Source organism: Rhinopithecus roxellana, chromosome 9 (genome assembly GCF_007565055.1).
Source record: "Rhinopithecus roxellana isolate Shanxi Qingling chromosome 9, ASM756505v1, whole genome shotgun sequence".
Classification (NCBI taxonomy): Eukaryota; Metazoa; Chordata; class Mammalia; order Primates; family Cercopithecidae; genus Rhinopithecus; species Rhinopithecus roxellana.
Window position 1 is genome coordinate 110,793,755 of NC_044557.1, and position 14,382 is coordinate 110,808,136.

The 14,382-nt window shown below is 43.0% G+C and overlaps 1 protein-coding gene across 1 annotated transcript; it reads right to left on the reverse strand.

Annotated features, from left to right (window-relative positions):
• Positions 1-920: 920 nt before the first annotated feature.
• On the reverse strand, positions 921-13,908 carry STC1 (stanniocalcin 1). The gene is made up of 4 exons (XM_010357052.2): positions 13,507-13,908; positions 11,354-11,496; positions 10,445-10,656; positions 921-4,053 (listed from the first exon to the last, which is right to left on the reverse strand). Exons 1-4 carry the CDS (start codon positions 13,622-13,624, stop codon positions 3,783-3,785), a joined length of 744 nt encoding a protein of 247 aa, XP_010355354.1. The 5' UTR covers positions 13,625-13,908; the 3' UTR covers positions 921-3,782.
• Between the last annotated feature and the right edge of the window lie 474 nt (positions 13,909-14,382).

The following is a 14,382-nucleotide window of genomic DNA, read 5'->3' on the forward strand; positions in this document are numbered from 1 at the left end:
TCATATAAGGTGTCTCTAGAAAAAAATTATGCCACCGAAGCTCCCCTTTTTATGTGACCAAACTCATAAGCATCCTCCAAGACTCAGCCGTCATTCTGTTGTGTAGTCTTTGACCATTTTCTGAGATAGGGAGCGTTTGCTCTCATTGTCGCAACTTGTGTGATACCAGCTGACCCTCGTTGAGCATAATCATGTATCGGGAATGTTGTAAGCAGTTCACTCGTTTTATTTCCCCATAGCAGCTCTGTGAGATGACTGTCACAATCCCCATTTTATAGAGGGAGAAATTGATGTGTTTTGAGATTAAGAAACTCATCTAACATCATGTGGTTAATGAATGACAGAGCTAGAATTCAAATCTTTTGTTTTAACTGCAGAGCTATCTGCCTCCCTTGTCACACTGATTCAGTTGTCTTTTTCCCCTTCTTCCAACTCTTTCTAAATAATTCATTTAAAGTATTAAAGATGCTGTTTTAGTGTTGGGGACACACTGGTGACTGACACGCGCTTCTCCCCATCATGCTTTCAGTCTAGGTGAAGGATGGAGAAAAAAAATATTCCAAAAAGAGATAATAGCATAAATAAAAGACCTGGAAGGGAGAGAGCCCAGTCATTCCCAGAGCTGCCTATGTGGCGGGAGCATAGAGGTCACTGAACAGAAAGAAAGTTGGGTCTTACAGTTGAGCAGCCTGCAGACCTTAAAGCTTCTTCCAACTTTGCAAGGAGTTTGGGATATCATCAGTGAGAATAATGGGAGCTACTCAATGCTTTTTAAAAAACTTAGAAAATGTTGATTTAAACAATATGTCAAATTTACATATTGACAATTAGTGACTTTAAAGAAACTAGTCAGTCTTGGTTCATGTTCAGGAATTCTCTTTCAATAAGTTTTTCAAGAATAACAATGAAAGACATGGGGGGAAACCAATAAAACGTAACACTTTATTATTATTTTTATCTTAGAAGGAATTCACCAAAGGCTTCATATTATGCTATGGCATCTTTAATTATAAAAATAAGCAAATAAAATAACTTGCATCTGTCATTACCATGATATGTTTCATAACCTTTATATGCACATGGAGCTTAAAAATGTAATTTAACAATAAATAATGACATATACCAGATATGCTCACTGTTTATTCCAGTACTCAGCCAAAAACCTAAATATCATTTAAATTATAAATACATAATGCAAATATAATGGCACAAAAATGTCTAAAGTGCAACCAAATCACAAGAGAAGAATCATGCAAACTGGTCTAGGTCAGCCCCCGAATTACTCTGCAGCAAACACAAGACGAAGCTTTGGAAGTTTAAGGGGGAGTTGGAGGGAGTGGGGTGTGGGAAAGAGAAGCAAAAAACTAGCAACATTGTGAGAACTGCTTCTTTCTGTATGTGTAGATATATGTATTGTAGATACATATATAGATATAATTGTGGGGAGAAAAGGGGGGTACCACGGTTTGAAGAGGTCACAGAAAAAAAAAAAAAAAAAAGATAAAAGGAAAAAAAAGGAAAAAGGAAATCTACCAAACTGAAAAAAGAGAGAAATTTGCTAGGAATACTCATGAACTACTTGTCACATTGGGGTCCTGGCTTAGTTGGGTTTGCAAAATGGACACAACACACAAACTTTAATAGCTTTTCTGTTTCAGAGAAGTCAGCCTTGCCTGGGGATGGGAAGTGTGGGAGGGAGGGGAAGAGTCTAACTTAGAATATGGTCTACCTGATTTCCAAGAGGCTAAGGCAGTGTCCATAAGTTTGGGGACCTGGGGATGGGACAGTTCTGAGTATAAAAATGCCCTTAACAATCTGATGTCAGCACGCTTAGAGGCTGTGTGGGGACAAAGGCAGCAACGTTTGTGCTGCTGCTGCTGCTGCTGGGTCTGCTGCAATTGCTCTTGGTCCTTGAGCAGCACATTACTGGTTTTAAAGGCTTTATGGTAAAGTTGTATTGCTTTTCATTTTTCTGGAGATGTGCCCTCTCTCCTCCCACCAGGATCCCTATCACTCGATTTGGTCAAATCTTGAGTTTAGCCTAGTGAGAGTCAAGCACCAATAGTTTCTACCTAAGCGAGTTTGGAGTGGCCCCTGCAGTCCTACCCCTCCTCCCTCTCTTCCTCTCTTAACATTGACCTTTGGTGGGCAGTGACACTCATAAGGGACTGTTGGGTTCAAGGACAGTGACCCTGAGAAACTACTGTTGTTCATAGATAGGTTAGTCATTTGACTTTGGTGGTCGCCATCTTGTAAACATCATGGCAGAAATGATCAAACCACCAGCTCGTTTTCCCTCTTTCTTTCTTTCTTTTTTTTTTTCTTTTTTTTCTATTTTTTTACGATCCTACAGAGATGGCCCAGCTGCCAGGACTACTTTGGCAGGCAGCGTGCTACAGGACGAAAATGTAAGAGAAGTCTATTAAGGCTGGACAGCCCAGGGTTATTTATACTCTCTCAGCCCCAAGTCCCCCGGACTAAAGACCCAAAGGCTGATTGACTCATTCCTGATTGATTTAATGGAAAGTCTCCCACCCCATCATCATTTGCCAGAGTACCAGGCACCGATGAAAGGGGACGAGTAAAGAACTGCCACTTCCTAATGTGTAGTAGGCCTTATCACACTGTAAGTGGTCCAAGCCCATAGGGATGATCTTTTTGGTTCCCGGAATTTCCAGTTAGATGTGACAGAGATCTTTCAGTATAGGTCTAAGTCAAGAGTAGCCTCTGGGTTGAGGTGGGCTGGGAGATTAACATCTTACCTGGGGTCCTTCAGATAAACCTGTTGGTTTTTCCTGTCTCATACAGGCCCATCTTAAGTTTTGATGTTGAATTAAAACTACTTCTACCCCCTTAGTTATAAAAAAGGCCACAAGGAGCATTTATGTGGATATCTGGAAGTGAGATAGTTATTCCATTCCCAGGAAAAGAAAAATAAAGCTAAGTTACAAAACTAAATCTATATGCAATAAAGTTATTATATACTGCTTTGTTTAAGCAGAGTCCTCTGGAATTTATGTACAGTACATTAGTTTTCAGCTATTTATATTCCACAGTTAGACCTTAAGATTCTCTGGTTTTAAGACAATTGTTAAAGATACTTTTAAAGCTCTGAGCAGTTACAGTACATAAAGATGTTAGCTTTTTGTTTTTCATTAGATGCAAGAAGATGCAGGCTCAAAGTCTGGTTGGACAGCCAGGCTCAAGCAATTTGGTAAATGTGTCGGAAAGAAAATTAGACATTGGAGGATCAAGACCATAAGACACTAGCTCATTAGAGATCAAGAATTCAAATGTGACATTCATATTCGTCCATGGCCAGCACAGATTCATAACACGAATTCCATTTAACATCTTTATGAGCATTTAAGACATGCATTTAAATAAAGTTTTCTTATCAGCTAACTCTACTGGGGCAACCGTTCTAAAGGGATCCACATCTTCAAATTACAATGGCTGGAGAGTTACATGAATGTTTTATATTTGGGGGTGGTCTGAGGGGAGCAGGGGAAAAAACATGGCAGAGGAAGTTGGTAAAAGAGGGTACTTTCTCCTGAGGAGAGGCAGAATGATCACATGGATTTTGTTGGTGGGAACGCTGCCATTGTAGAATGTTGGGATATTGATTACAGAAGCCTAGTTTCATGCAATTTTCTTTAAGGGGGATAGAAAATAGGAACTACTTTAAAAAAATCAAACCAGGCACAGTACACTCAAAATTGGTGTGTCAACACCCCTAAAATGATACTAGTTTGGCGAGGTTGTGAATAACCTCTCCCTGGTTATGCACTCTCATGGGATGTGCGTTTGATGTGGGAGGGAGAGTCCTCCTCACCTCGGAGGTTCCTGAGGAGGACTTTCAGCTTCTGCGGCTCATTGGTGCGTCTCCTGTTGAAGTCAGCTCGTGGGTGTGTTTGGGCACAGTGGTCTGTCTGCAGGATGTGGAAGAGGCTGGCCATGTTAGGTCCAATTTTCTCCATCAGGCTGTCTCTGATTGTGCTGACTGTGTCTTCATCACATTCCAGCAGACTTCGGACAAGTCTGTTGTAGTATCTGCATCAAGAAAGAGAGTGCATATGGTAGTCATCCAGTGAGCACCAGGCAAGACCCAGGTTTTCACCTGGGCTCTAGCCAATACGAGTCCCTAATGGCCTGACCATGCAAACATCAACAGTTCATCAGTTGAAGGTGGCTTTTGCTCTCTAGCCCTTGTGCCATGTCTCCCTAGTTTCAATGCATCTACTCCTAGGGTTTACCACACAATGCAAGACAGATCTTCATGTTTAGAGTTCAGGAGATTTAGATCACACTTTGAAGAGCAGGCTGACTGTGGTGATTGACAATTTTAGAAGCAGAATTACAGAGCTAGTTGGGACCACAGAGACCATTTGGTGACTAGTTCAACTCTCATTTTGTAGAGAAGAAACTAAGGTGGATGAGCTGAAGCAACTTAAAATGAGGTGAGTCCAACGCTCAACACTGAGATTAGTAGCCATTGTACATACATATGTAATTATTTTGATGCTTTTTTGTAATTTCCCTTTTTTTCTGAAGCAACTTAGAATGAGGTGAGTCCAACCCTCAACACTGAGATTAGTAGCTATTGTACATGCATATGTAATTATTTTGATGCTTTTTTGTAATTTTCCTTTTTTTTTTTTTTGGTGGTGCATGGGCACAGGGGTGTGTGTGTGTGTGTGTGTGTGTGCACGCACGCGCATGTGCAGATGTGTGCATCTTCTGATGAAACTTCATCTAAGGCCCCCTCTTCTGTGTGCCATGCATTTTTCTACATAATCTAATTCCCATATCACATACTTGGCCAACTCTGATAAAAGATATTGACTGACTCCATCTTCAGCCCTCCATCAAAGGTATATTGTAGTCAAAAGGCCAAATCCTAGGCAAGAAGGCTATTTAAATGGAATTATTGGTGGTTTTTAAGGGTTCATGCTACTATAATTCATGAATCCTTCTCCTGCTGTACCAGGGTTTGCTAACCTCTTCCCTTTTTGAATATTTATAGATCTTTGTTCACCATCACACAGGCCAGCATTTGATGGTTTTGTGATGGCTTTCTTTCCCTGACTAGACTGTAAGCTTACTGAAGGCAGGATTTGTGTCCTTCTTTGTATTCCTCATGGCCCAGTGCCATTGTGCTACATTGCCTGCTCACTGCACATTTGTTGATTTATTTTGCAGCCACTAAGGAAATGGAGTTTTAAGAATATAATTCTCTTCAATAAGTAGTGATTCCTAGAAGAAAACTTAACTGTAGTTTTGGTAAATTTTACCAAAACCCCTTATGTTTGGTATCAGTTACCTTCATATTTGGAGCAAATTCTTTAAACACCCCCCAGCAATGTAGCTAAGCTGTGTGGCTTGGAAAGGATTAAACTGTCTAATATTTAGGGCATATCAATGACTTGTCCTGTTATTTGGGAAGACAGTTCAGGTATTTTCCAATTTAGATTGGGATGCCTATGGTCCATTTTGCGGTGGTAGTTGAGTTGTCAAAGCTTGTTAGCTCTGTGTTCACTAATAAGAGACTCTGGGTGACAGTGACCTGCAGTATTTATAAGGAGAGAACCTTTCCTCAGAGGACCCCAAGGATCTCTGGGGCCACTGGATCTTCCATGAAAAGAAACCTGTTTATTTTTAACTCACTGCACAGTGCACAGGATCGAACATCTTTCCAGAATAACTTAACCCCCCAGAGAGGTTCTTTCAAAGATGTATGGTAAATAGCATGGAACGTGGCTAATGAGGTGATGTGGTCACCCTTCTGTGGCCCAGCAGAAGGAAGCTGGGGACTGAGAGGCAAGTGCAGTGTCTTGGTTGCTGACACAGGCCTGGCAAAACCCTTCCCTCCAGGGAGAATTATATCCAGAGGTGGTTAAAATTGGGACTCTCTGGCACAGAGGAACATTTTTCAGCTCTTTGGAATTATAAAGCACATGAGTCAAAGGAGATCTCCTTTGGATGGGGAAATGGGGAGAAAACCAGTTTTGGAAAAACATAGAGTAAACAACTTCGCACCAGCAGCTTCTGACATCTACACACCCACATAGGTCTCCAGGCATCTCCTAGCTCTTGGGCTCTGCTAGGACCTGGGTCCTTGGATGGCTGTGTCTATTTCAGAGGGTGATTAGATCCTGGTAGCTGGTTTCTGATCTCCCATCCCTCCAATAAGGACTTTATAACTTAGAAGTTAGCCCTTTCATTTCTAGAAAGAGCTGTTCATGCCAGATGAGTCCCCAAATGGGCTGGAAAATACAATCTTTTGCTAGAAAGGGATAAAAAGAAATGCAAGTTCTTTCTTAGAAGGACTTGAAAGCTTTTGTCTAGACAAAGAAGTCTAGTACCCTTAAGGGAATTAAACTTCTATAGCCAGCTTTGCAGCTTCAGGGCCATATGCTTCCTTCAGGCCCCACTTTTTCTAAGTGCCTGCTCTTTTTGGAGGGGTTCTACTTTTCTACCTTTACTGTCATTTTGTCTGCTGGCTCAGATATGATACATGACTTTGGTGTTTCTTGACAATGACCCTTGCCAGCCTGAGGGCTCTTCGTGAGAACCACCCACCCCCACTGGAATCTACCCTATTTCCCTCATGGAGCTTTTGTTAACTCAATAAGGGCAGGCTGAGAAAGCTCTTTAGAATATAAAAAAAAGTCCATGTCTCCATTAGTAGTTCTTCAAAGGCTGGAAAATTTGTCAGGATTCTTTGATGTCACCAGTTTCTCAGTATGAGCCATAGGTTAACCCAGTGCCTGTCCAGTAAAGGCTGGAATAGCCATTTACCTCTGGGATCATGCTTGCTAATGGCATAGCTCTTTCCTGTGTCACTAAGTGTGATAGATTATTTAAGAGGTTGTGTCTCCAGCAAAAGTTGGCTTAGCAGTCATCACCTATTTAGTGAGCACCTTCTTGTACTACAGTCTTATAGTTCCTACAGTTATTGGTAGGATGTGTCCATCCTTTTGAGAGAGAAAGTACACAAATTTAATTGTGGACTACCATGGTTCACATATATTCAATTGTGCTTAGTATTTTATTTTTGGGTTGTGGCTATTTCCTGCAGATTTTGCTGGCTGCCATTTTTGAAGTAGAAATCAAATAGCTTGGCTCAAGGCCACATGAGTTCTAAGCCCAACTTAGTTATTCACAAGCTGTGTGACCTTCAGCAGGTCGCTCTACTCTCTGAGCCTGTCTTCTTTAATCAGTAAAATGAGGCAGTTAGTCTAGTTAACCTCTGCAGTCATTTCCAACTATGACATTCTCTGTTTCTAGGGATTCAATACACATTTTTCTTTTCAATTTTGTAAAAAATAGAGCAGCTCTGCTTACATCCCCTCTTTTGCAGTGGTAGTTAGGACTGCTTAAGAAGATTCCTTTCTTGGTTGGGCATGGTGGTTCATGCCTGTAGTCCCAGCACTTTGGGAGGCCAAGGTGGGTGGAACAGCTGAGGTCAGGAGTTCAAGACCAGCCCGGCCAACATGATGAAACCCTGTCTCTACTGAAAATACAAAAATTAGCTGGGCGTGGTGGTAGGCGCCTTAATCCCAGCTACTTGGGAGGCTGAGGCAGGAGAATTGCTTGAACCCAGGAGGTGGAGGTTGCAGTGAGCCGAGATCTCACCACTGTACTCCAGCCTGGGCAACAGAGTGAGACCCTGTCTCAAAAAAAGAAGAAGATTCTTTATCTTTATGGAGGATGGAGGAGATGTGTTGAAAAGACTTGGTGGGCTAAGTGTTCTGATTGCCCAGCCCAAAAGTATCTTTTTAATTATGTGTCTTTTTTCTCACTTTGAAAATTCCATCCCTGACCTTTTTTTCTTGGTAAAGAATAAGATCAGATATTCTCCATAGCTACTGTTTCAGCCATGCTTACCCAAATACACACATACTGCCTAGGAACGTTCTGTGTGAGGGTTTATAAATAGTCCTTTGTTTCCCTTGATCAATATTATTCTTCTGTTTCCTGTTCCCTATCCATGCCCTAGAGAGTTGGAAGCTTTGTCAGTTTTCCCACTCTGGATCTGGGTTGGTCTAAGTGGTTCCCAAGCCTCACACCACCCTGCTGGCCTGATCAATTTTGCCTACTTCCCACGGGGTTGAAAGCATAGTTTGCAAATTCAGGCAGGTGGAAACTCCAGCTACCTTTTTAACTTCTAGGTGCATTTCTGTCATGGAAAATCCCCTTGTTCTGGCTCCTGGTCCAGTCACAGGCTTTTGGATTCTCCCAGCCCCAAATCTCATGCTAGATAAGTCACAGGAAGGTGGAATGAACCTGTAACTACTTCCTCTTGCAATTCTGTGCCAGCTGGCACTGACTTAGCATGTGTCTATGGTGGGATAGAGGCTGGGAAAGCAGGATGTCTCAGGAAGGTGAGCAGCTTCAATGGAGCAAAGCAAGCCCAGCATGGAACCGCACATTTCTACAATCCTGAGCAGGAATAATATAGCCTGTTAAAGTGAAATTTTTGGAGAAAGGGTGCATGGAAGATTCTGGTTTTCAAGGGCTGGCCATATTTTTTTTTCTCCAATTGACCTTTCCTAATGAGTCCGTAAGATGAAAGAGAGAGATAAGAAGACTTTCTTTGTGACCATTTTCTAAAGGTGTTGAAAATAAGGCACTGATTAGAAGAAATAATGGCCTGGTTAAAAATTTACTAGTCTCTTCTTAGATAAGTTGGGACTTCTAGTCTAGTAGCTATATAGTTCTGCCTAAAGACCTCTCTGCCTTTCTAATGGAAGATACTACTTCAGATGAAATAGGGAGATTAGTATTGCCTCAAAATTGGAAACATGCCGTGTTATAGATCATGATTTGTCACAGAATCCTTAAGGATCTAAATTGCAATAGTGGCTTTGTTAATGCACCCCTCCCCCCACCTCGAACTACCACACAAACACATACTTTGTCCTTAGCCCCTGTCTGGCTAAGAATTCTTCATTTTTCTTCCTAATGGTGATAGAAGTCTCCAATAATTAATCAGGTCTCCCCTCCCCATGACCTGCCCCTATTTCCTCGGTGCAATAAGAATCTTCCTAGGGGAAATTTAAAACCAAGAGTTATATAGAGACAGCCCACTTGAGAGAAATGGTTTTATTTTTCTGTTCTGAGAAAACCATTTAGAAGCCCATGATAAAGTCACTTCCAAGGACTAGAGAAGTGATTCTTACAAATTGACTTGCGGTTCTGAAGGGCACTCACCTGTAGTTAAGGGTGAATAAGAAATTTTACCAAGTGTTTGTGTTAGGCACCTTAGCCTTTTCCCTAAGGAGGAATTACTTCTTTGTTGCATGTATGTACATGACTAAATCACTTGTAAGCCCCAGAGGGACTTGGCTGTTGCCACTATCTTAAGAAGGGTGGTGGCACCTGGCTAGGAAATTAATCACATAAGCCTGTGAGAACTCTCAGATGATCAGAGTAACATGCAAAGGACTGATCATTGTGGATATGTGCAGATTTGAGTGGAGAGTCAAAGAATCATAGAAATTCAAGACTGGGAGTCAAGTTTTTAGGCTGAGGGATATCACAGGGGGCTAAACTTGACCAGCCTGCACTGCCCCTGCCATACCTCCACGCCAACACCATCAGCATCTCTCAGTTCTTGCTGGGAACCTTTCCAGGCCACACACAGGAACTGAGGATGCCAGCTGTCTCATGTAATAGGAATTCACTCCTGGCTGGTAAAGACACTGAAAAGTACAATGCCCCGATGTTACTGTACTAGCTCAGTGGCCTTGGGTGGTGTTTGAATACTAAGATGAGAATGGGATCTGGACAGTCATAGAACACACTCATTCTAGGAAGTGTTGGACTAGAGGAATGGGATAATATAAGGCCTGAAAGGAAACCTGAAAATGGTCCAGTCCAGCCATTTCACTTTTTACAAAGGAAATCTGAGCCCCAGGGAAGTGAGATGGCTTGCTCTGGGCTACCCAGTGAAATCTCTGACTGTGTTTGGGACTAATTTGAAATAGATGGAGATTTAAAATCTGCATTATGACATTTAACCAGAGGGCTTTTTTTTTTTTTTTTTTTTTTTTTGTCATGGCCAATTGTGCTGTTGCACGGTCATGGTTTCAGCCAAATCTGATGTCTGAAAAGCTTGTTTCCAGAAACTTCACCATTCCCTTCAGGCTTATGGCAAAAAATGGTCAATGAAAACACCCAGGGATGCTGCAGATGAGGCTGGCTTTCTATGAGCTGCATGAAAAGACTTTTCCTATAACAGTAGGGAAAAAAAAGCCCAAGCTGCTTAAACTGTCACAACCAATCACAAACATATTTTTTTTCCTGCAAAAGCTGGGAAGACTGCAAGCTAAAATAAGAGCATGACTGTGGCAATTTAACCCTCCCTTCCAGTCTGGCTCTGCCAGCCAGCCACCTGCTCCCAGTCCCCTGACTGTGAAAAAGTGAACTCAGTTTGTACCTGTTGGAGAAGTGATTGGGCAGCTGGACGACCTCAGTGATGGCTTCGGGGTTCCGCTTGGCGATGCTGCACACGTTCAGCTTGCTGTAGCACTCTTCCTGCACCTCAGCAATCATCCTTTGGAACGTGGAGCACCTCCGAATGGCGAGGAAGACCTTGGAGGTGACCCCGTTGGCGATGCACTTTAAGCTCTCTTTGACGAATGCTTTTCCCTGCCATGGAGGAAGGACAAGAGGGAAGTCTTTAGGTTGACCTGAAAAGAGGATGGGCATACATGTGGAGGAATTTAAGGGTGCTCATCTGGGCAACATATCATGGCCATCTGCATATGCTTGCAATGAGAAGATTGCATGTCCTGGCTAAGGAAAAAAAAAAAAAAAAAAAAAACCCTCCCCACCTCCCTGGATTCCCTTGAGAATTGAGCTCTACCAAAATGAAATTAGAGAAAAAAAGATGAACTGTGATCAACCATCCTGCAGCTTAAAAATAGTCATAATCTGACTTTCTATTCTTGAGATTGAGACTTTGAGAATTCAGATCAAAAGCTAGTATACTGGTCATACAGAGAGAACTTCCTTGCTCTATGCATGTTTTTATGTCCTCTCACAGAGGAAAATCTTTTTGTCTTATCACCCCTGGCCTTATAAGGCAGCCTCTACTAGCTCCTTAGAATCATGCATTAGAGTGAGTGGGGCGTGTCTTATACAGAACCTATTTCCTGGCCAGATGAGTGCCTCTGCGTATGTGTGGTGTGTGCACACTTGTGCATACACATGCTGAGATGGGAATTTAGAATGGGGAAGCTGAGAAGCAGGGCTGGTTCCCTACAAGACTGGTTCCTAATAACAATGGTCTAACACACTGTTAAAGACAAGCAGCCAGTGGGAGCAGTGGTCAAGGTCTTATTACCTGAGTGTCAAATTTAGCAGCGCTGTACAAGAAGGATTTACAGATGTCATACATCCCATCTGTGTCACAGGTGGAGTTTTCCAGGCATGCAAAAGCCCCGCAGCCAACCTGTAGAGCACTGTTGAGGCAGCGAACCACTTCAGCTGAAAGAGACAAATTCATCCATTCTGGGTCAAACAGTGAGGATGGTTGGGTGGGATCAAGTGGGTGCAGAGGTGAATTTCAAGGACATGGGGTCAGAAGAACTTATCCTAGGAATTTGTCATGAGAGGCAATTGATAGACCCATTTGATGAGAAAGAGAGGATAGACAGGCTCCTTTTGCTTATGAGAGCTGGAGCACATGATGGACAGGGAGGGAGTTCTCTGTTTCAGACATAGGCTCCCTGTTTCACCATTACCTACAATTTTGGTGTCTGGAGAAGTGAGGCTGAAGTCTTGAAATGCACCGTGCCTTTAAGCCGTTCCATAGAATCAAAGGTCATTGCTTAGCACTTGAAAGCATGGAAAGGCAGGAGACTGGCTGGTGGTCAGGTTTAAGAGGTAAAAGGTCCAGGGAATCCATCTAGCTTTGGAAAAATGCACTCCCGAGTAAAAAGCATGGGATTTTAGTCTAAATGGAAGAGAAGACTGTGCCAGGAGTCCACTTGGAGACCCTTCTGATTTCAGGCTTTTAACTTACCGTCATATTGGCAAAAAGAAATCTGATCCGTTCATGTTTCACCCCAACCCTCCACTAGGACAGTGCTTAGAGGTATGTATAATCTCTTTCATATTAAAAGCCTTAAAAAAAGAAAAAGAAAAGGAAAAAGAAACACAGGTGTGGAATAACCAGGCCAAGGCATCCCTTGTGCAAGACTGGAAGAAAACCGCAAAAAACTTGCATGAGGCTTTCTACATTCTGGATAAGATCTCCCATAAAAGTAATTTTTCTCCCACAGAAGGGGGGTGTTCTGGCAGGCAGCTCGGCAAGGAATGATCTGCAGCCTTCATGCCACAGGATTCTCCTCTGAGATCAAAAGCATGGTTCAGTTAGTCTTCCCCACCCCCTCCCACCACCCGCAGCCTCTAGGATGTTACAAGTCATTTCCCTAATTATATATTTCCACGGGTTTAAATTATAACTTTGCTTTAAGCAGTTTTAATATGCATTAGGGCTGCTATTGTTTTAGGCAAGCTCGAATTGTGAATCACTGCATCTCTATAGCAACTAAGTACAAAAGGAAGTGAAGCAAAAGCCCTCCTCTCGGCAGGGACCTGTGCTCTTCCAAGGGGATCATCATCTGCAGCATTTTGACACCTGCGATCCGATCTTTGCTGACAGTTGGAGGACAGAGGGCAGTATTGGAAGGGGAACAAGTGGAGCCAGAGAAGTCAAGAGGCAGAGGTGTCAATGCAGGCTTCCTAATGATTCTTTTCCTTCGGAAGCCAAAATAATGCACAATTAGCTGCTCCAAGAGTCAAGACGAAAGTGAGACCTTACCCTTGGAGAAACAGCTGCTACGTTTCACAATTTTTTTTTCCAGGGACTCTCTGGCTACGGGCTGCAGGGACGATTGAATGGAGCCTTAGAGAGCCAGGAGGGAGACAGGCAGCAGGGTTGGGGGTGGGATGTATAGGGTTTTCTCTGAATCCGCCCTGGATTTGTCAGACTTGAGGGCTATGGTTCTGAAAATCAGTCTGAAGAGGGAGCTTTTCTGTGTATTCTCTTAAGAGGTAGAGAAGTCAAGAAGTGAAGAGGTAGGGTCTTAAGAGGAAGGGAAGAGGGACAGCATCAAACAAGCCAGGTCTTACCTTAGATCAGCTTCTGGAAAGTATAGAGAGCGCTTTGAAGCATGCCAACATTCAAGCCTTTCCTCCCCTCTCACCCCTCCCCCTCCAAGAGGGTACGTGCCAGATTTCAGGCAATCAGGCTAGGCTTATGCAATGAAATACCCTCAGCAGAGCGTCCAGCTTCTTCGTTTAGTTGCATGCAATTTATTAAACAAAGGAGCTCCACTGCCTAAGGCTATTGGATTACACTGGCAGTTTATTGCCATCAGGCATGAAGCACATTTATTATCAAGATCAGCCGTCACAGACACAGTTGCAAAAGGGAGAGGCAAATGAGGACAGCTCTTTGGGGGAGAAACTGCTCTTGGGTTTGCTGCTTACCTGAGTTTTGAGCCGCCACTCGGGATTTCCTGGGGCTCACAGAGTCATTCTGCTCCGCCTCATGGGTTGCAGAAGCACTGATCACCAGCACCAGAAGCACTGCTGAGTTTTGGAGCATTCTCTGAGAAGTTTCCGCTAAGTTGTTGGTTTTTTTTTTTTTTTTTTTTTTTCCTGCCCCCCTTTCCTCTTTCCCTCTCCCGGCTTGAGTGAAGATGTGGATCTGGATACACTGAAAGCTTAGGTGAGGATTTGATGAGGATTTTTTTTTGTTGTTGTTGCTGCTGATGCTGCTCCTGCTGCTGCTGCCGCCGGTGCCTCCGCTGCTGCTGCCGCTGCTGCTGCTGCCGCCGCCGCTGCTGCTGCTGCAGTCGCTGCTTCTTGCACCTCTGGCTTTTGCAAACTGGGGGCCCAAGAGCTGCACCCAGGGATTTTATAGCCGTTCTTATCGGTCCTCAGGATCAAGGACCAATCAGGTCCCTCAACCGGTCTGGCGAGCCAATAAGAGGGCATGCAATTCAGCTGGAGCTTTTTGACTTCTTAGAAATATTTTCCAGCAAATTAAAAGTACCTGCTGCCAATGTTTTATATGTGTGTGTGACTGCGTGTGCAGAAACGTGTGAAAAAGCTATTTTCATGGAAGTAAGGGATATCTCTGTATTGACTGAACTAAAGAAAAATCCTATAGAAATCTCTCCAAGTTGCTTTTTGAAATCTAGCCATCTTTTTTTCTAATGAGCCACTTGGGGGAAATGGATAGCAGGGGTATGGTGGGGAAATGTGATCTCTTTAGATGAGAACTTAACCTGCTTACAGCAGTTTTAGTCTAATTTTAACAGTACATTCTTGATTCTGTTTTGTAAGCTACAAATGCAATAA